The sequence below is a fragment of the Lepisosteus oculatus genome, chromosome 3 (assembly GCF_040954835.1).
Source record: "Lepisosteus oculatus isolate fLepOcu1 chromosome 3, fLepOcu1.hap2, whole genome shotgun sequence".
Taxonomy (NCBI): domain Eukaryota; kingdom Metazoa; phylum Chordata; class Actinopteri; order Semionotiformes; family Lepisosteidae; genus Lepisosteus; species Lepisosteus oculatus.
The window spans coordinates 13816833-13836169 of NC_090698.1; the positions used below are offsets into that span (position 1 = coordinate 13816833).

Genomic DNA, 19337 nt, shown 5'->3' on the forward strand with positions numbered 1-19337 from the left:
GCAATCATGGAAAAGTGGATTTGATTAAAACTCTTCAGAGTTTAGTTATGAAACTGAAATTACGAGTGGTAACAATCCAACCAAGAAAATACAGTCCAGCGGCAATTTTGTATCTCATCTATACTGTATGGCCCCATATGCAAGACGGAAATGACTAGCTAGCTGGAGAACAGGACCCAGCTGCAGCAGCTGCTGAAAACCTCCAGTGATGCTCAGAGCTCTCTGTCATTCGTTACAGTTAACTGGGTGCATCGTCCTCCACCCGCCATGCGGGAGATCCAACTGCAGTTTAAATTCCTCACTGCCTAGTTCCAGCGCCACTCCCTCTGGCCCACTGGGAAGATGGGGAGGCTGTGCAGCTGAAGATCTCCACGAGTTGAGTCCCAAAGTGCATATTTAATTCTGCTCCCCGATCACTCCCCTCAGATCCAGCTCAAAGCAGCAGCTGTGCAGACTCTAACCTCACAGCGGCTCCTTTCGTCTGCAGGGCCGCAGAGAGCGGAGCTGGGGTGGAGCAACATTGGCCATCAGATGAAAAACCAGACCCACCCCTTTGTATCAAAGGAGATGGCGGATCGGAAGGCTGGAGGAGCTATGGATTGTTCAGTGCTTCTTTTTGCCTTTCAGGACAAACCCCATTATGAAAGTCTGCCTGATGTTTGAAAGAACATCAGTTCTGAAAATATGGACTAAGCACTTCGGCTCGCTCTCTGTGATCACTTCCCTGAAGCACACATAATTTAATGATGCTGGACAGAAAAGTGACACCAGGGTTACAGAATAGCACAGCTGGCATAGTGCAAGTCTGATATGAAATCCAGAACTCCCCATTTGTGCTCTCAATCTCCTCCAGTCTGGGCTTTTAGTGTCACAGTACTTTTCAATCAGGAATGTGGAGTACCAACTTTTAAAGTTTAGACACTAGTCTCAGTGAGATTTCACTCAATGTCTTGTATTTTAATACAGTGTGTTGGATAGCGAGCACTTATAAACTTAAGATACATTAGGAAATACTAAGTACAGCAAAACAGATATACTGCCTCTACTTAGTACTCCAATCCATTTGAGCTTTGGTAATTTTTTATACAGCCTAAGCCACCGCAAGGTGCTGGACATTGCACATGTATCAACTTATGAATGCATTCAACAAAATTACTTAAAATGAGATCTACTATCTACTGCTGTATAATGAGACTTTTTGAACTTTCCATGAAGTATGCAAAATTACAATAACTTTCTGGCATTAAGACCAACAAACCAAAGTTTGATTTATCATTTTGAGATTCCAGAAAAAAGTAATTCTGTCCCTGGACTTCCTCACCAAGCTGTGCTACTTAGGCATTAGAGTGAAAGACTGATTCCGGCTGTACTGCAGCGCTTGATCGTCTTCCAAGTTCTAGAAGACTTTTGTCTGCTGTGCTCTGATGAAGCAGAAAAAGGACATATCTGATATTATCTTATCTTCATGCCCTTTAAACAAATTTACTCAATTTATATTCCAGTGTTAGCAAGCTTAAATTACTTAAATTTCAATTAGAATAGACATTAATGCATCTGAAATAAACCATATCTAACAACAAGCACAGATTTATACTGTATAAGAGCTTGCAGCTGAATCAAACTGCTATACAATGGGACTACAGGGTTAACCTTGTGAGAATGGATGCCAATTGTTGATTGGGAAGCAGAAAACACAAGACAATAAGCACATTTGATAAAAATTCTTAAAGAAATGAATGCACCCATTCTGTAAGTAGTGTCTGTCTAAGTACTACGGGCCCTCTATAGTGTTTCACACAGTCAAGTCTGTCTAGGAAGTTGATAAAAACTTTTCTCAAATGATACTTTGCCTCCCTACAAAGATGAGTAGTTTCTTTGAGAGAGTCCCACTTGAAATTGGTAGCAGATCCCTCAACATGGAAAAAAAAAAAGAGGGATGCTTTCCAAACGGCTTTCGAACGGGTCCCAGCAGCAGGTGGGAAGCGGCCTCTTGCGGGATGAACGGCTCTTGCGCTCAGAAGAGCCCTTCCATTTGCCAGGCTGTTTGAACTGCAGTCACGCCAGCGCCAAGTTATTTCAATTTAATCATAGCTAACGCACAACGTAATTGTAGAGATGTGGCGCAGCTGTTGCCAGGCATGCTGCTCAAAGCCAGTTGGTGCTCCAATGTGAGCCCCTCAGCCACTGTCATGCAGGTGTCTACATCTTGTTAATGGCATCAGGCCAGCCAGGCATCAGTGATATGAGCAGAAGAAATATTTCCATGGCTAGGAGGCACAGGCCCCCCAAAGCCCTGGGTTTGCAGTGATGGTCCATACACAGACTTTCACAGAAACCCTTAAGAAGACAGCACTTTCTGCAATATGGGATGAACGCTTACAGATGCTCTGAACTTCCAAAGAAAGCACACTCAGAAATGTCATCACCCTTCATCGAACCAGTTCTGTGCCTTGAGCCTAGAAGCCCCGTGCAAATTTCCGATTACATACATGATTGCTACAGTTTTCTGCAGTGTTGACCATTCATAAGCGTTTTAAGACAATGTGATAATTAATTGCAAATGAATGTTTTAAAGGGTTTCAAAGGAAACAGCATGTTAAACTAAGTGGCTTATTAATAAAACATGATGATCGTTAAATACGTCCCTTTGGCAAACAGAATACGAAGAACCTCACTCAGACATTGTTTTACAGCTCAATGATCCATTTAAACAAAGACTGAAAATCTAATCAAAATACTGAAAACATTACAGTCTTTATGCTCAGCTCATGCAAGCAGAGAAGAAAACCAGTGAACAATAGATGAGTCCTTGGCACTTTAAAGGTCGCTTTCCTGCTACACAATATTTGTGTTGCACACAGTCAAAAAAGGACGTCTTTAAGAATTGTAAAACTAATGCAAATATTAAACTTTAAACATACCATAAACGTGGTCCATAACTTACAACTTCTGCTTTCAAATGCAAAGCTCATTGATGTACACAGGTAAGATACTAAAAATGGTGTTTTAAGTGTCTGCAAAGGTGCAACAAATGGAGAAAAGACATGATTCTTAACATCTTTTGTCTGCTCATTTGAACAAATAAGGGAATTTAGTTAATGACACTTCTGAGCGACTGAAAAAAACATGGTAACCATGTAACACACGGTTACAACAACAAACAGAATAAATTCATTTTTGGACACTGCTCCTAATAGTCTTCATGAAGAACCAGATTTGCAGTGTTTGCTGTGACTGATAAACTGTAACTGTTTGCAGGTGTTGGGTTTTCACGCAAGTATTTGGTCCTTATTTTGTCCTTTGTACTGTATTATAGAAGATGATTATATTTAATTTGATGCAGTGATTAGCAATAATAGAGGGATGACAACTCCAAAAAATATTCTCTAAAAAGGAAAATTATCCTAAATGGATTACATGAAGGATCTATTTATGTGCCCTTGTAAAACAGTTTTTTTAATTAAAGTCACAGCTAATTGATATTAGAGTAAACAACATTTTTTTCTGATTTCCATAAATCAGTTTTCTATTAGTATTCCATTAAACATTTCATGTGTAATCAATTCATGCATTAGCATTTTTGTATTAAAAATAAATTATTCTGAGTTACTGTATGACTGTATGTTACAAAAGGTAAAGTGTTGTTTTGAGCTTTGCAGTAGCCTATGTTTTATCCCTTTTGGTATAAAACACTTTGCCTGCACTGTGATGTATATTTCTGTTATCGGTAAAGGTCTTTATGCGATATTTATTTTTACATTTGACATTCTGGACAAGCTTGTTTAGCGCTTTTCGTACTTGAATGAGAAAAAAGTCCATGAGAACGGTCCATTATGTCTCTCATTCAGCGCTATATTTTAAATTCCCTTTTCAATGAACTTGTGAACTGTCAGATGGGTTTTCCTTGTCTGTTGTGGTTTGGCCCACTGTTATGCATTTTGAAAGCACCATGCTTGCCATACTGAAATCAAATGTGTGTGAGCTCACAGGTGTGAGGCCATACTGTCCTGCACAAACGACACAAATGCTACTTTGGTTAACCAGTATAGACGGCAAATTAAAATCCACAGCGTTTTCAAAACACTTTGAACAAACCTGTGAAGAAACGGTGCTAATGTACTGCATATTGGCAAAGCAAAAGAGAAACATTCTAAGACCTAGTTAGAAACAGGGCAGTAGTTTCAAAGGGTCCTGTCCAATACCTCTTGTTCTTCTGCAAGTACAAGGCACTGGTAGTTCTCCTTTTATCTTTTGTGCGCAGCAGAGGAGGGGGCCTAGAGACAGGTGTGATGAGGAGAGCGTCCAGCAGAGAGGGCGATAGCACAGGCCCCGAGAGTCTGAAGAGAAAGTTCAAGGCATTCACAGGAAGAAAGGGAAATGCACGAAAAGAGACTGAGATGAGGAGCTGAGGCACGGCAGAGGATATGAGAAAAGCAGTGCTTAGTAGCCTAGTAAACTTTCCTTGACATGTTAAGATTTTTCCTCTTCTGAAGGTGAAACATCTGAAGCCTCTGAACATTTTTGTAAAACTCAGTGGCACACAATCACATAGGCACAAATAAGCTGAACTGGGAAATAGCCAGGCAAGGTGAGGTTAGTATTTATGAGGCCTGCATCCACTTGCACAAGATTAATGCAGCTTGGTATTAATGACAAAGCCAGGAGTAGGGATATCGGTGTTGCACATTGTAAGGAATATCAGCAAGAGGGGACTGAAAGAGCTGTGACAGCACGTTGGGAGATGTGCTACTGTTTCAAGGAACCTTGCTACTGAACATGCTCTCCAAACCAGTGTGACTGTCACTCACAGAAGGGGCAGTTTCTCTACCTAGCTTGAGTGCGGACAGCGGCAGAAATCGTGGCAGCTGCTCCGTGGGCCTGGGAACTCAGGCTCATGGGAGGTGGGCAGGGAGCTCTCCTGGGAAGAGCTTCTAAAGGGTTGGACAGCAACTCCTTCCTAGAGCAGAACCCGGACAGGACAGGACAGGCAAAAACAAAGATCAATCTGGATAATTCTGTGCAACTGCCAGGATTTATTTCAAATGCACCTACAGTATTTTACTCCAAGTGAGTACAGACAATTGAAACAATGGGTGTTGTTTGAAAACAAAGTCCAAAATTACCATCAAATAAAAAAGGAAAATCTCAAATTAAAATATAAAATATTGGGAGACAACGTCCTTCCTTCTGTCTAAAATGTCATAAAAAACAGAACTAATGGAACTGTAAGTAGCTTTTGGATGTCACTCTCTCTTGCTTGGTTTCTCACAAGCGGTTATGAAGACTGAGGGCGGTCTGCACTGAAGCTGCACTGCTAGAATCTGAGTCCTCACATTTTGTGTATCATTAACCAATTAACCGAGTTTTTCAAAAACAGCCTGGACAGCTGTGGTTGCAGCTTCAGAAAAATTCAGGTATTTCTGAAGCCGATGGAACCCATGTGGCTCTTCACCTTCAAGGCTGTTTGATTGATTTGTATTTTCGCCAAAGCAAATTACTTTTGTACCCATTTAGGCAGTCTAATTGAAATTACTGACTAAAGGGAACAACAGTAGCATCCCACCTTTGAGTCAAACCCAAATCTTCCAGTCCTGAGGAGAGGGTACTGACCACACCTCCACACGGAGCACCTCAACTGCTCATTGCATTGTTTTTCTTCTTATTCCACCCTGTCACATAGACTATGTACAGTAACACCCATTTTGCAGAGGATATTAACATCTGATTGACATGGGAGAAGTTATACATTTAATTTCCCATGTACTGTTTGGCATGTTATGAGATGTCAAAGTAATCAGTCAAAACTGATTCTGACAGTAACATGAAATAAGGTTCCGTTTGTGACCAATTCTCCCCAAACCAGGCTGTTGACTAACCACCCAGACAGGACGGGTTATCGGGACACAGGGAGATTGCCTTTCACCTCGGGGTTTACCTCACAGGGCCTGGGGAGAGAACAGGCCTTGCTGCAGCTGTAACGGGACTTGTTTGTGTTGGAATAGACGCAGCAGAGCTGGAAGGAGAAAGGACAGAGGCGTCGTGTGAAGTCGGCAGTGACCAGGCTGGGTCAGCCGCAGGAATCTGGAGGCCCCTGCTCACCTTGTGCCAACCAGTAACAGCTACAGTACGTACTGTACAGCATTTAACACGAACACGGTGTTAGGATGCAAATAAAACTATTTACCGTTTTCATAATATCAGTGCTTCTTCCACAAGTGACTCAGTGCTTGTTCCACACAGTGTGGGACAAGAAAAAGAAAGTTATCTTCATTTTTGGATATAGTTTTTTTTTTCATTATGTGAACCTCATTTGCTTGACACAAAACTGTATAAAACTATTAGTATTTTCTTAATAAAATGTACTAATACAAAAGGCTGAAGGTTGAAGACACCAGTGCCACGGGTGCATGAGTGCACACAGCATGCTTTGTGATAAAGACAGTACCTCTGGGGGGCCGAGGGAGCGGAGCTCACAGATGGCAGCAATCCGGGAGCGGAACACAGCGCAGATAATTCGCAAGTCTGAGTCGACACTGAGCTTTTACTGCCACCTGCTGGTGAAGCAAGAGTACTGCCAGCACTAGCAAAGGAAGTAGACGTGCCTGGACAGATTTGAACTAAACTTGCACGTATGCCTGCAGTTCTTCGTGGGGAAAAATGAATAAGATCATAAAGGACAAGGTTAAAAACATATTACAAGAATCTTAAACTGTAATCACACACAAATGATTTAAAATGTATCACTCAACAGTAAATTTAACAGATGTGAACTGCATGACTGAGAAGCAGACCTCTGTTATTTGATTATGATGGTATGCGTAATGCGATAAGGAAACTAACAAAAACACTTATATAATATAATCATTCGTTTTTGTTCTTGCTCCAAGAACCTCAAGCACATTTTACAGATAAATATATTTATTCCGCTGTTTGGCTGGCATTCACCGACTCGTCCCAATATACCAAACTACTGTATGTTCGACAGCACTTGAGAAAAAGGTTTGTTAATTTTCCTTTCCTCATATCCCAGCCCTGCCGTGAGCGAGCAGCCTGTCCGAGGAGGCAGTCGTGTTGACACCGAAGCCGCCTCGCCTCCATCCTGCTTTTCACGCAAATGCAGCGGCATGTCAGAAATAACAGGCGGTTCACGCTCATGCCTTCTGATGGTAAGCAAATGAGAAATCACACTAGACTACGGCTATTAACACTCAATTTGCTCATAATTCTGATTGCAATTAAAAAAACATGCGAGCTCTAATCTCTTCTGAATATCCTCAGTCTGAACTAGGAGAAGCAACAGTGAGAGAGCCCTGCTGTCACACTCAGTCCTCCACAGAATCCGAGCGTGAAAACATTACCACGCCATCAGGCTGACATACTGTACAGCAGGAGAACGGTGTTTAATGTATAGCTGCCTGCAATTTAAAAATGCCATTTAGCAAGAGGTGACTACAACGTTTGCGGTGCAGATAAGGACAGCGAAAGTTCTGTTTATCTTTTTAATGAGTTTAATGCAAACTTAGGTAAAATGAAAAAAAAAAAAGGAATTCCGTGAACATTCCACTCCATTACAATACAGTATCTGGATTAATGACAGCCTGGCACCCCAGACACCAACCTGTATGTGGTCTCTTAATATTTATGTTTTGTTGTTTTCTAGGGGTGACATACTGTACAGTAGCAGAGGAGTGGTGAGACAGGAGGGTTTTGGGTAATTTGGCATGATGTCTGTTCACAGAGATGAGCCAATCTCTCACACTGGATTAGCCAATGATCTTGGTAGGGGGTGTTGAGACAGAATGGTCACCTTTATGGGACAAGGTATTCTGGAAAAGTTTGTACCATGTGACAGGATTTCACTAAAGCTTGTTCACTGACAAACGTGAAATGTGCACAGTCCTATCATCGTCACGGTCATGGTAAGAGTAAGGGGCACAAGGGCAGGGTGAAAGGACTGTACTGCTCAGCTCTGACAAACACAAGAAAAATCAGTGCTGTCCAAAACATTGGCCAATGGGAACAGAAACAAAAAATGCTCTCTGATGTGAATTGCTCATGAAGGGGTTAGTATCTTCTCTCTAGAACCTTTAACGCACCCTCTATGATCTATGGGAAAGAGCAATTTGGGTAAACAGCATGCACCACTTTTTTTTAAAGAGTTTCTGAGATATCTGCAGTACTTGCAATGCATTTAGGGAAGCAATTATCTTCTCTTGAAATGTCTTCTGGGGTTTATGTACAGTAGTATTATATCTTGGAGCAAACCCATCTCACCTACTGTAAATTGTATGAGAAAAAGCTTAAACAGCCAAGCAATGCAGAAAGCTGTGGAGTTTTAAACCTGTCTCTAATCAAACCACATTTTGAAGATCTCTCACTTTCCAGAAGTCATTTTCCGGTGTCAGAGCTATTGAGTGTTGACAGAAAAAACACATACTACTTAGTTATTAACACCACAATCCTGATGACTTTCACAGTTTAAATGTATACATACACATGCAAATGAATCTAAACTGAATGCAATAGGTAGAAAACCAAACACATCTCTCCCAGGCTGAACTACAATGGGAAGCTACCTGTTTGAGACAGGAAGCATCCTGGACAGTGTAGCTATCTGACGAATCCCCTTAAGAACCCGTGTTACTGGAGGGGGGTGTGGAGCGCACTTGGGCAGAGCCTGCAGAGGATTGTCCAGGAACTGGAGTCTGAAGAGAAAAGGCATCAGGAGCAATAGGAAACATGGATGAAGCAGCCCAGCACAGATGGGATAGATGAGCTCCACACCAACACAGGGCAAACCCCTTCCCTTAAAAAGCCCAAGCTTCTTTTGAACGGCTGTCAGTTCAAAGGAAGAGTGACACTGATCGGTTACTTTGAATCCCCACAGCAGCCAGAGAGTCTGTGCTTATATAGTAGAAAGCCATATAATGAGGCTTATTGCACATGTACAATATGTGTCAATGATGAAATTGCCACAGCATATTTCACTTTACCAGTGGGAACAGCTAAAGGAAGTAGTTCACATTTCAATAAACAAATAACATTAATAAAGCTGTACCTATGGTGCTCCTTGTGATATCACAAATATGCCTTGAGGAGCACAAAGAATAACATCATGATCCCCACTATATTGCCTGTTTGTAAGACAACCAATACAAAGTCTCATGCTAGATAGGTAGTGTGAGCTTTTCTAAAGGTCAGTGCCCTACTTTATTCCATTCTAGTATAATATCTGCAGCTGTAGTCTTCAACTGAAGAGATAACACACAAGAGCAACATACACAAAACAGCATGCTCTTGATCTTATATACAGCAATATTACTATTGTTAATACTATTATCGTCACCATCGTTTCATTATTGAACTGACAAAATGTTTACAATACCTTTATCTTTAGAAAAGCATTCAAAAGTGATATTAGAAGCTTGAAAATAGAACAAAAAGTCATTCTAAAAATGCATTAGAAATTGCTCTCTACTGCTGAAGGAAGATAGCATTAGCATGCCTTAGGAATTGGCAACAGTAGATGCTCGGTCTTATCTTCTGAAATGTAAAGCTTAGAGCATTCAGCAGCTGTAGGAGCAGTGCAGCCAGACAGCAGTAAAAACTGGAGTCATCAGCCCCTAGACAGACCCCTCCAGCCTGTTTCTAATGCAACACATTGTGGGCATCCGTGTCCTCATTGTCAGGCAGATACGAAAGAGGAAAAATCAGACAGATTTCAGAAAGCTGATAAGCAGGTTCTCAGTGGTCTGCATCTCTACGTGAAACAGTGCTCTCTGACTACAATGGCTCTCTGGAGAAATCCTCGCTCCATAGCAGGATAGCAGTGGACACTCAAATGCTACTGCACTGCAGAAAGAAGTCTCAGTGAGTTGCTGACTAAGATTCTTACTGCTGCATGCTAGTGGGTACCTCTTAATGGGACATTTGTGCTTTACCTCACTGGAGAGCTGAAGAGGAGGAGGCCAGCTGGCTTTTGAGACAGGCTGCTGTCAGCTGCATTTTCAAGGGCCAGACTGCTTGTTGCTCCAGACACAGGACTGGACAGCAGCAAACAGGAAGACAATACAAAACAACCTTTGTTGTTACTGAGGGTGCATTCTTCAAAGCTGCCAACAACTTTGTGCCGGTAGACTAATGTAAAAACAAATACATGGTATAAATACTTAATATCCCTCCAAGCATTTCTATATAATAGCATTTTGTGCAGATTTGCCTCCAATTTTTTGTTTGAAAATTGACACTATACACTTTCCCCTGGGCCAGGAATTGGTAGGAGACAATAAAAGGCAAACATGCTCTGGGGCATCTAAGCTAAACACAAGGGAAAACAACAGAAATACATTATTTATATGCCAGGGGCTGGGCCGAGCAGTCTACATTACAATGACAAAGTAATGTCAATAAAGGAAAGGCAAAATGAATGTAATGAAGGCATGCTGTTTCCCATTTAATAACTAGTAATGGGACCTTTGCAGACCTAGACCATGGGAGAAGAATACTCTTAAGAGAAACGATACGCTTAAGAGCACGTTTTTCTGTACCTTGCCTTAACTTCTAGCAGAGCAGCTGGAGGCGCAGACAGGAGACAAGGCTCCTCAATGGTCTGTGTGCCGACATACTGTGTGTGAGCACCCGCAGAGGACATCTTGCCATCCAGGCCGTTCGAGAGCCGGAGAGCAAGATCAGCTCGGTCAACATCAGAGGGCTCTTCGACATGTACAAGGCTTTGCACAGACAAAGTCCACTACAGTAAAAATTACACTACCGACACTGGGACAGCAAAAACTTTTCTCTGTGGATCACAGGAAGCAGTGAGGTGATTAGGAGAGGGACACTCACACTGTGCTCAGAACTTACACCTAGGCAAAGTGAGGGTGGTGAGGGTGTGTTTCCTATCACAAATGAAAATTCAGTGTCTTCTGTCCTCTTAGGGTTAAAGGTCTTGTTGATTTAAACCAGTCTGTTAGAGAGCAGAGACGTGGAAAACAACCAACTACCAGGCTCACGGCCCTGCTGGGAATTTCTGACTACTAATTGTAATTTCTAATATTTGTTTTAGGCAGTTAACTATTTCCAGCTGAATTATTGTATGTTTATTTCTAGAAAGTAAAAGCCTCTTTCCAGGAAGATGGTGCCCATCTGAGATGAGTACCAGCTCCTGTGATGTTGCAGATGTTTTTTTTTTATCAGTGAGGATTTTATTTCAGATGGTAGTTCAGCAGACAGAACCAGGAATGTTTGCCAAGCACATTGAAGTGCCTTCAATGATAAATTTGTACATGGGCCATACAGTTAAGATAAGAAGGAATTACTGCAAAACACCATGACATTTCATTATGACAATATTATACAGTACGTTTGTAGCTTTAAACTACTGACTGTCTCAATTCTTTACTTATAGAACTCTTCTGTGTATGAGCGCTGTATGAATGGCTTTCCAGTTAACATGCTGAGCCACACTTCTGTTTACACTCAGTGTCAGAAAAATAGTCTATGATTTTCTTCATTAAGAAACAAATTGAATTAAAAAGCACTGGCCATCCATGCATGAAAAGGATTTGCAATTATTTAATTTACTATCAACCTTAAATGAAGTATTTCTACCCATTTCTATGAAAAACATTTTGATATATTTTCAGTTTCGGAAGTTGTCTATTTTTGAACAAACAGAAGGAGAAAAGCAAAGCTTCATTTTACATTGAATATTTTCATGTTGAAATCTTAAGAGCAGGTGCTTATGTACCTCAGAAAAGGTGAGAAATTCTTGTCAGAAAAGATGACAATCTTAAAAGGTCAAACGTGATGTTGATTTACAGTCTGTCACCAATAAAATGTGAGATTCAGAGAAAGAGACTTTGTTTTTTGAATAATTATTAAAAAATTGATACGCAGGCTACAGTATCTCAACCAACACCACATTCATATACCACAAAATCTTTAAAGGTGTAAAGGAAATGTACTCTGCATTGAAACAGTATGATACAATCTTCATTAAAACAGACAGCTGCAGCCTCAGTGCCTTCAGTGGCATCACGCAGAACAAGCACAAGAGGGTGTGACACTGACAGCACAAGCTGCAGTGCAGCGTGCCGAGACTGGGGGGTGTTACTGGGAGTGATGGGCCTGTGAAGTTACCTGACCGTTCCGCTGTCTGCGTTGAGCTCGCTGAAGGAGAAGTGACCACTAGGGGTCACAGGGAAAAGGGGAATGAGGTGCAGTGTGGAGCCATAAAAAAGAAAAGGATGAGACAGAATCAAAAGACAGAAGAACAGGAAGAGAGCTTCTGGGAACAAGAAAAACTTTATTTCATTCCCCAGCGTTTAATAGACAATAATCACTAGTATAGTACAATATATTACATGTGGGAAATTCAACCTTCAGTGTTATTAATTACTGGACAGCAGCATGCATCTGCAGCACATGGGACAACACTTTAAGGATGCAGCCCAGGAAGAGAGAGTAAAAAAAAACAAAATCAAAACAAAAAACTGTGCTTAAAAACCATTTCGCTTCTTCATTTACCAACAGGGCATCCTTCTCAGTTCTAGACCTTATGGAGTTTCTTTCCAACCGGACGCTCTCTATTGAAGTAGTACAGCAAGTGTAATTGTGTAATTAACTGGACACTATTTGTTATTTTTCAACCTCTTTCAAAGCTGAATTAAAATACACACCTGATTTAGGGCACAGTAGCTACACAATGCTTCACTGGCCTGCACAGACCAAGAGTTAAAACTTCTAGTCAATTAATTAATAATACGACTCATTGTGTCACCAAGGTTTCATGGTGGAACAGTAACAGAAAAACCCTGCAGTTCTTCGGGGAAGTGAGGTTGATACCCTATTTGACATCAGTCAAAACTTAACAAAAAGCAAATAATCAACTGTCCTTTACATCAGTACACACAGACATGCACATGCCTAATCGCTCCTTGACTAACAAGGAGACAGTACCACTAACTGGATAGGAGCATGATTGGAGACACAACGGCCAGAGCTTTCACCCCTACAGTATCTTTCACTATATGAACTAAAATAAAAAAACTTTTGTTTTTCTGAAAAACAATATTGTTTTTAGATTGGAGAAAAAAGAACATGAAAAGGCGTACTTGTCAAGAGAATTTAAAAGAGGGTTTCCATGCTGTAAATTTTAATCATTCTCTCTCCTTTTGCAAGTGCAGATTGAGTAGATATTTGTACTGTTCAAATGAAGCACAAATATAGAAACTGTGACTTTTTGACCCTTGGTATTTCACAATTCCAGCTAAAGTGCTATCCATCAGCTCTTTTGCTGCAGTTTTGCAGGATATCTTCTGCGATGTCTAATATCTTTAACTGTCATTCACAACAGCCAGAGCATTCACTCCAATGTCCCTAAACTACCAGCCTTGTCCATAGCACTTTCACAAAAAACTTTATTTTTTCAGATTTTCACTTTTTTCAGATCAGACAGATTTTTACTCCCTGAACAAAGCAGAAAAGAGTTTACTTCTTCAGCATTGCCTGACTAATTGATACCAGAACTTCACTGGATTCATTTCCTAGAGGAACCCAGCGACGTTACAACACCACTCTGAAACAGGTTGCACACTCTGCATGCTCATGTCCGTTGTGGGGAAAAAATGTCTTTTCATCTGTCCTTTGGCTGTATGTTTCCAAGCTCTGAATATGACGTCTGTTCACACTGACCTAAAAGGGCAAGATTGCCTCTGCAGTTTTCAGGTTTTAGAAGACCAAAATAATCTGTACATGCTTTCTGTCCACACAACATGCCTAACACCCTCCTGACTATAGTACCTCCACATCTCCAGCAAAACTCACGCTGACCTCCCCTGTGTCACCAAGGTCTCAAGCCACTTTAAGAAAGACGTGGTTTACAGATGACAACACATCAACATGGGGCAAAACTTTTACACTATGGAGGTGCTTTCAGAAAGCGTAATGTTTATTTTCATATATATTGCATAGAAGATTTTACAAGATGTTTACGTACTGTATGAATTAGCTTTGAACCACAAAGTACAGATTTATTTGTAGAAGTTCAGATGCTTAATAGCACAACATTTCTAACAACTTGTACTGGGTAGCTTTTACTGGCATGTCCCTGTTTTTCTCTCTAAACCACATCAGGCTCTAATTTGCCTCATAAAATCTGGGAACAATGTATGATATAAGTGCTTGTGAGTAATAAGGCAACTCCAGAGGAGTAAATGTTAAAGAAATACCAAATTTCCATCATAAAAAATATAATAAATTCTTCTGCTTTAATTATTATGTTTTTTGTTAGGATGAAACTTTTTTTTGCTGTTATGAATTTTAACAAGGAACAGGTCTCAATTAATGTTGAAAACTAAAGACTAATACCGTCAGCCAAACTGTTTGTAGAACATTAATAACTACTGTAGGCACTTACATACTACTTAATGCGCAGTTTCCTGCTTAACGCAAAGTCATAACTCAAGACATCAGGCAAGAGGAAGCAGGGTGGACAACCAGAATATACAGAAAGCAAAGCACAGGGGGACTATTGAACATTGAGAACCCTCGCAGAGACCCCATGGTGCCAGTCACGTAGCTTAACGTACTTGGGGCCGATGATTTCAGTGTTCACCTTTTCCCTGGACAACCAGTGAGTGGGATGAGGAACAGAAGGAGAAGAGGAGACAAGAGAGACGAGTTAAACCCCACTTGAAGTTTTTTTTTTTAGGTGAGTTCCACTCAGTTTGCATGCAGCAAGCCATGCATTCACTGTCTTGGGTTCTACAGTTCCCTTGACTTCATCAGCAAAGCCCAGTTACAGGGAATTTTAAGGTCATTAACACCCTTTCAGAATCCTTCTTCTGATGCTTAAAATGCTACAAGCCTGGCTCATGGTACCACTGGTTTATTTGTTCACTACAGTTTACTGCCAGTGGTTGGCATCACTCCTGAGGCTGGATGTCAGACGGCATGTTAACAGTTGAATAGATGGTCAGTTGAGAATCGTAAATCTCTGCTGGCTGTGCAAACGCCAACTTCACAGCACTTTCAGGAGCTCTGAAATGCCAAGCAGGAGGTGAGTTCTTCTGTATGTGAAACGAGTCCATGAAATGTGAAATGTTAAAGCCTGCCTAAGGGCAGCAGTCACAGTGTGGTCTGCTCAGTGAATAAGCCCATATGTCAGCTTTTACACTTCAGAAGCTATAAAAGTTTCAAAATGCTCTAGTAAAAAACAGGAGTAGAACATTCGTCACATTACTTCCTTCTCAGCCGTTACTTCTTGTAAAAAAAAAAAAATCAGTTCTTGAAATACCATGGAGGATCGGAATCAATAAACAACATCTAATGTTACTTAATTTAGTCAGGTTGAGAGTCTGTGGTAATATTTAAAATTGTTTGTGCCAGAAATGTTCCAATAAGAAGAGGATTAACATACATCAGTGAAAACCACAAGTTTTTTAGCCAAAGAAGAAAGTTAATATTCTTCCATTACAGTACATCACTATTTTTGTAAACCTCAAAAGTTCTTAACATTTATGTCTTCTGTCAGCACACTTAGAGCTGAAACTCCCTTAGTTCCCACCTCTGTTCCAATTCTCAGCTACATCTGAGACTGACTACATTCCTGGTGAAGATCACTATGAAAAGTCATCCTTGAATTCTGACCACAGTACATGAAAGATGTTCAAAAATGAAATAGACACAGCTGAGGCACAAATAGGCTGCTGTCCTGTAATTACAGCAAACACCAGCCTCTTTGCTGAATTATGAAGACAGATTAAGAGTATGAGTAAATATTGGGTATGTAAAGACAGAGCAATCAGTTATAATTTCAGGATCTATCATGGGCACCTAATAACAGTAGCAAGGACCTGAATAACCCACACCGAGGACAGTCAAAAGCCATGCTACTCAAATGTAGCTCTGGAAAGTGAAATATTTACAGAATTCTGTATAAGTTACTGCAGCATGAAAACTAGGATAACGTAAATCGAACAGTAGTAATGGATAGCTACAAGACAACCAAAAAGCTGTTAAGGAAACACAGTTGGTCACTGTGGATATAATTATCAAGAGAGATTTAAAAAAAAACATTTTAAAAAAGAAAATCCTTTAGAATTTCAGACAGCATCAAATACTTCTCCTTAGTTTTGAGCGTGCTGCCACCAGGAGTGTCTCGTGCACACAAAACCCAACATGTGACTGGAAATTTGCTCATCCCTTCTGCCAATAAACTTTGGAAAACAGCCCCACCACATACAGTATAAGGGACCACAAGGAAATGAACTGGAACACTTTCCAGAGTGACAGACCTGATCTCTACACCAGAGAACTGAAGCAACTGACCTCTAAAGGTTTCCTACCCACAACTGCTTCAATACATTCAGTACAGTACGACAGATCAAGACTTCCACCCACAGAGCTGCTCACAGACACAGCCAAAGCACGTGCCTTCAGCTTGAGAGCAGCACTGATTGCAGCTCCAAACTGTGGGTTTCTCCAGGGCTGTGTAGTGGTTGCTTCAATTCTGCGTTAAATCGAGCATGTCCAAATTTACTAGACTGGGAAGTAAGTATGGGTAGGTCTCTATAATGAGCACCCATGCAAAATCAAAATGCCATAAACACAGGGTATCAAATTCTACAAGCAGCAGTTCATCAAAATAGTAACTGTAACAGCAATATCAAGTTCATGCACAACAAAACAAGACAATCAAATCACTTGAAAACACAATTGCTTACTTTGTCTTTTTAGCAGAAATGGTTTCTGGTTCTTGCACTGCAAGAAAAAGAAAAAAACAAAGCAGGAAATTAAACAATTAAATTAAATTCAACAATTAAATGATTGTATGAAATCATTGGATTACAGAAATGAGCTTTTTTGCTGCTTTAAAAGTGAGGGAAAAAGTAATATAAACTTCATCCTGGTTAAAACCAGGCTCAAACAGCCAAAAAAGAATAAGCATCTATCGCAACCTCATCTCTCCATAATAGCCGGGTACATGGCCAACAGCTGGTGAATCTGTGACTGAGTTTGCTTTACTCCAGATCTGATCAGTTTCAAGAAACATTGGTTTTGTCTTGGGATGTAGCTGCACGTCTTTCTCCACTTACAGTGCGTGTGCAGCAGGCAACAGCAAGCCAGAGAACATACTGTATTTAGCTGTAGTTGTGAGCTCTGCTAGATGGCAAGCAGGCTTGTAATTTACACCACTGTAAGTCATAAGGACAGTCTGTGTGATCCCCTGTCATGGCATCTCCAAATAATCCCTTCTCTGAAGAACACAGAACTAAGTCAGCAATTGCCATCAGGGACAAGAGGACACTGCAGAGCCTACCTACTGTACAAAGACACTTGTAGTCTCATGGGATATTCTGTTTGCTCATGCTGATTCTCAGATAACTTTAGAGATTCTTCAGAGGAAGCTGAAGGCGATAATCTGATTCAAGTAATGACACATGTTTATAAAACGCCACATAACATAACAAACATTATTAATAACATTCCATTTCATTTGCAAAAGCGTCAAACTGAAAAGCAGCAATACTGTCTTGTAGCCTGATCTCTTGAGATTTCAAAAGCTCAGCCTGGGCCTGGTCCCCGCTGGGATGGGAGACATTTAAGGATATGCAGGATGCTCTTGCAAGTGCTACTGGTGGATTAGTAGGAGTCACTCTTCCCTCTAGACTTGGATTTCCAAACCAATGCCCCAGCATTGCCGTCCTTCAGATAAGACATCAAACCATGGTACTGACTTCAATGTAAGTAAACTGAAGGTAGTTGGAAATGAAGAGGGTCCAGTCCTCTTTGGAAACTCCTGCTCATATTTTCTATATTTTCTTTATAGTCAGTTGACAATCTCTTGACTAGTTTGTCAGTAGTTTGCTTTCACTCTGGACCTGAACATGCTGGGTGTCAAGGTCACTCAGTCCTGGAGCTCCAGAATGTTAAAGAGGAAGGAATGGCATCATGGTGACACAAGACTTCAGGGGTGCTACGTACAGCGCTCGGTGCCCGTGATCTGTGCCAGGATGCGGAAGGAACGCGACTGCGAGGTGCCAGTTCTGGGGTGCCAGTCCTCAGTATCTTCCATCAGGCGCTTCTTGCTGGCATCACCGTGAGAAGGCACGTGGTAAAACTCGATATCTGTGTCCACGGCAGGCTTCCGTGGTGCACTAGACAAATTAGAAAATGAAAGTGTAAATTTCACAATCGCAGGGCTCATTATACTTACAGATTTTGCAAACTTGTCGTTATAATGAGCTTTTGCTATGAAGCACTCAAATTGTTCCTTGTTCAAAATAAGCTGCAGTTATTTTGAACTAAGCAAAATGGGTAATCCAAATAAATATCCGGGAGCGTGCACAATCAGCCTTCGGGTAAGGCCTTGCTCAAAGAGACAGCTGGTGGCTGTCACAGCTAAATAATTAAAGGCAGGTTTAGAACAGGCAATATGCCTGTTTCTTTTATGCTTTGATATAATAGGAACAACAACATATGATTAGGTTATGAAAGGCTTGCAATGTCCAGAGGGAGGTCTGCTATTCAATCCTGTTTACTGTTAAAAGCTCTAATTGAGGTATTTGAGAGGGTTTAAAATATACATAGGAAAGTCTTGGAAGTCACTCCACTGTTTATTGATTGGCTCAGTTACACTAAGAGTTTACACAAACAGAAACAAAGAATATATTTTAACCCTACAATGCACATATGCTTTATAAAATTAAAACTTGAAAATAAAACTATCCCATCAGAGTGTAATCTGTTCCTAGAGGCTGCTCTTTTACCAGCTCTGCACAGTACTAAGAACAAGAGAAAGGAGAAGGCTTTTTGACATTTACCGTCTTGGTGGGCTTTTCCTGAAGGACAGAGGAGAGAGAAGGCAGAGAGGGACAGGAGGAGACAGTGAGTTCAGCTCCAGAAAGAAAACAAAAGGTTGGAAACAGAAAACCACCAGGAGCAGTGCATACGGACAGAAGAGTACAGTTCATTCACAAAGCGGCAGCACTTCCCTTGATGAGTAAAAAACATGGCTACCTGAGCACTACCTTATTTTAAAGCATATGGCGTCTTTAAAACTCAGGTGCTCTGTCGAATATACTGTATTGTAAAACACATGAACGTTCGGCAGCCAGATACTGCAGGGGCCTAGTATAAGTATGTACTCCAAAAACCCACATGAAATCAGGACCACTTTAAACTGCTTAAAAAGAACAATAAAATGAGCACGACAGAGGCAGGGAACAGTTAGTTAAGCAACTGGAATTATAACAACTGCACAGATGCTCTGAAGCAACACTGGAGCTTTTGAATTTGTTGAAGAGCGCTCATCAATAAAATTGTGTAATACA

At 40.9% G+C, this 19337-nt stretch overlaps 1 protein-coding gene across 13 annotated transcripts in view; it reads right to left on the bottom strand.

Annotated features, from left to right (window-relative positions):
- Window positions 1–19337, bottom strand: part of pdlim5a (PDZ and LIM domain 5a) — a 128502-nt gene that overhangs the window by 25301 nt on the left and 83864 nt on the right. For 7 of the 13 annotated variants that reach the window (XM_069186904.1, XM_069186894.1, XM_069186897.1 and 4 more), the window contains 12 exons: window positions 18828–18845; window positions 17989–18161; window positions 16728–16764; window positions 14592–14624; window positions 12142–12189; window positions 10548–10730; window positions 9942–10043; window positions 8577–8705; window positions 6446–6643; window positions 5936–6013; window positions 4829–4957; window positions 4203–4337 (listed from right to left, as the gene is read on the bottom strand). In XM_069186904.1, the coding sequence (XP_069043005.1) occupies window positions 4203–4337; window positions 4829–4957; window positions 5936–6013; window positions 6446–6643; window positions 8577–8705; window positions 9942–10043; window positions 10548–10730; window positions 12142–12189; window positions 14592–14624; window positions 16728–16764; window positions 17989–18161; window positions 18828–18845 (1263 nt within the window). The remainder of the gene's footprint in view (window positions 1–4202; window positions 4338–4828; window positions 4958–5935; window positions 6014–6445; window positions 6644–8576; window positions 8706–9941; window positions 10044–10547; window positions 10731–12141; window positions 12190–14591; window positions 14625–16727; window positions 16765–17988; window positions 18162–18827; window positions 18846–19337) is intronic. The other 6 variants (XM_069186899.1, XM_069186901.1, XM_069186896.1 and 3 more) reach the window with 2 other exon arrangements.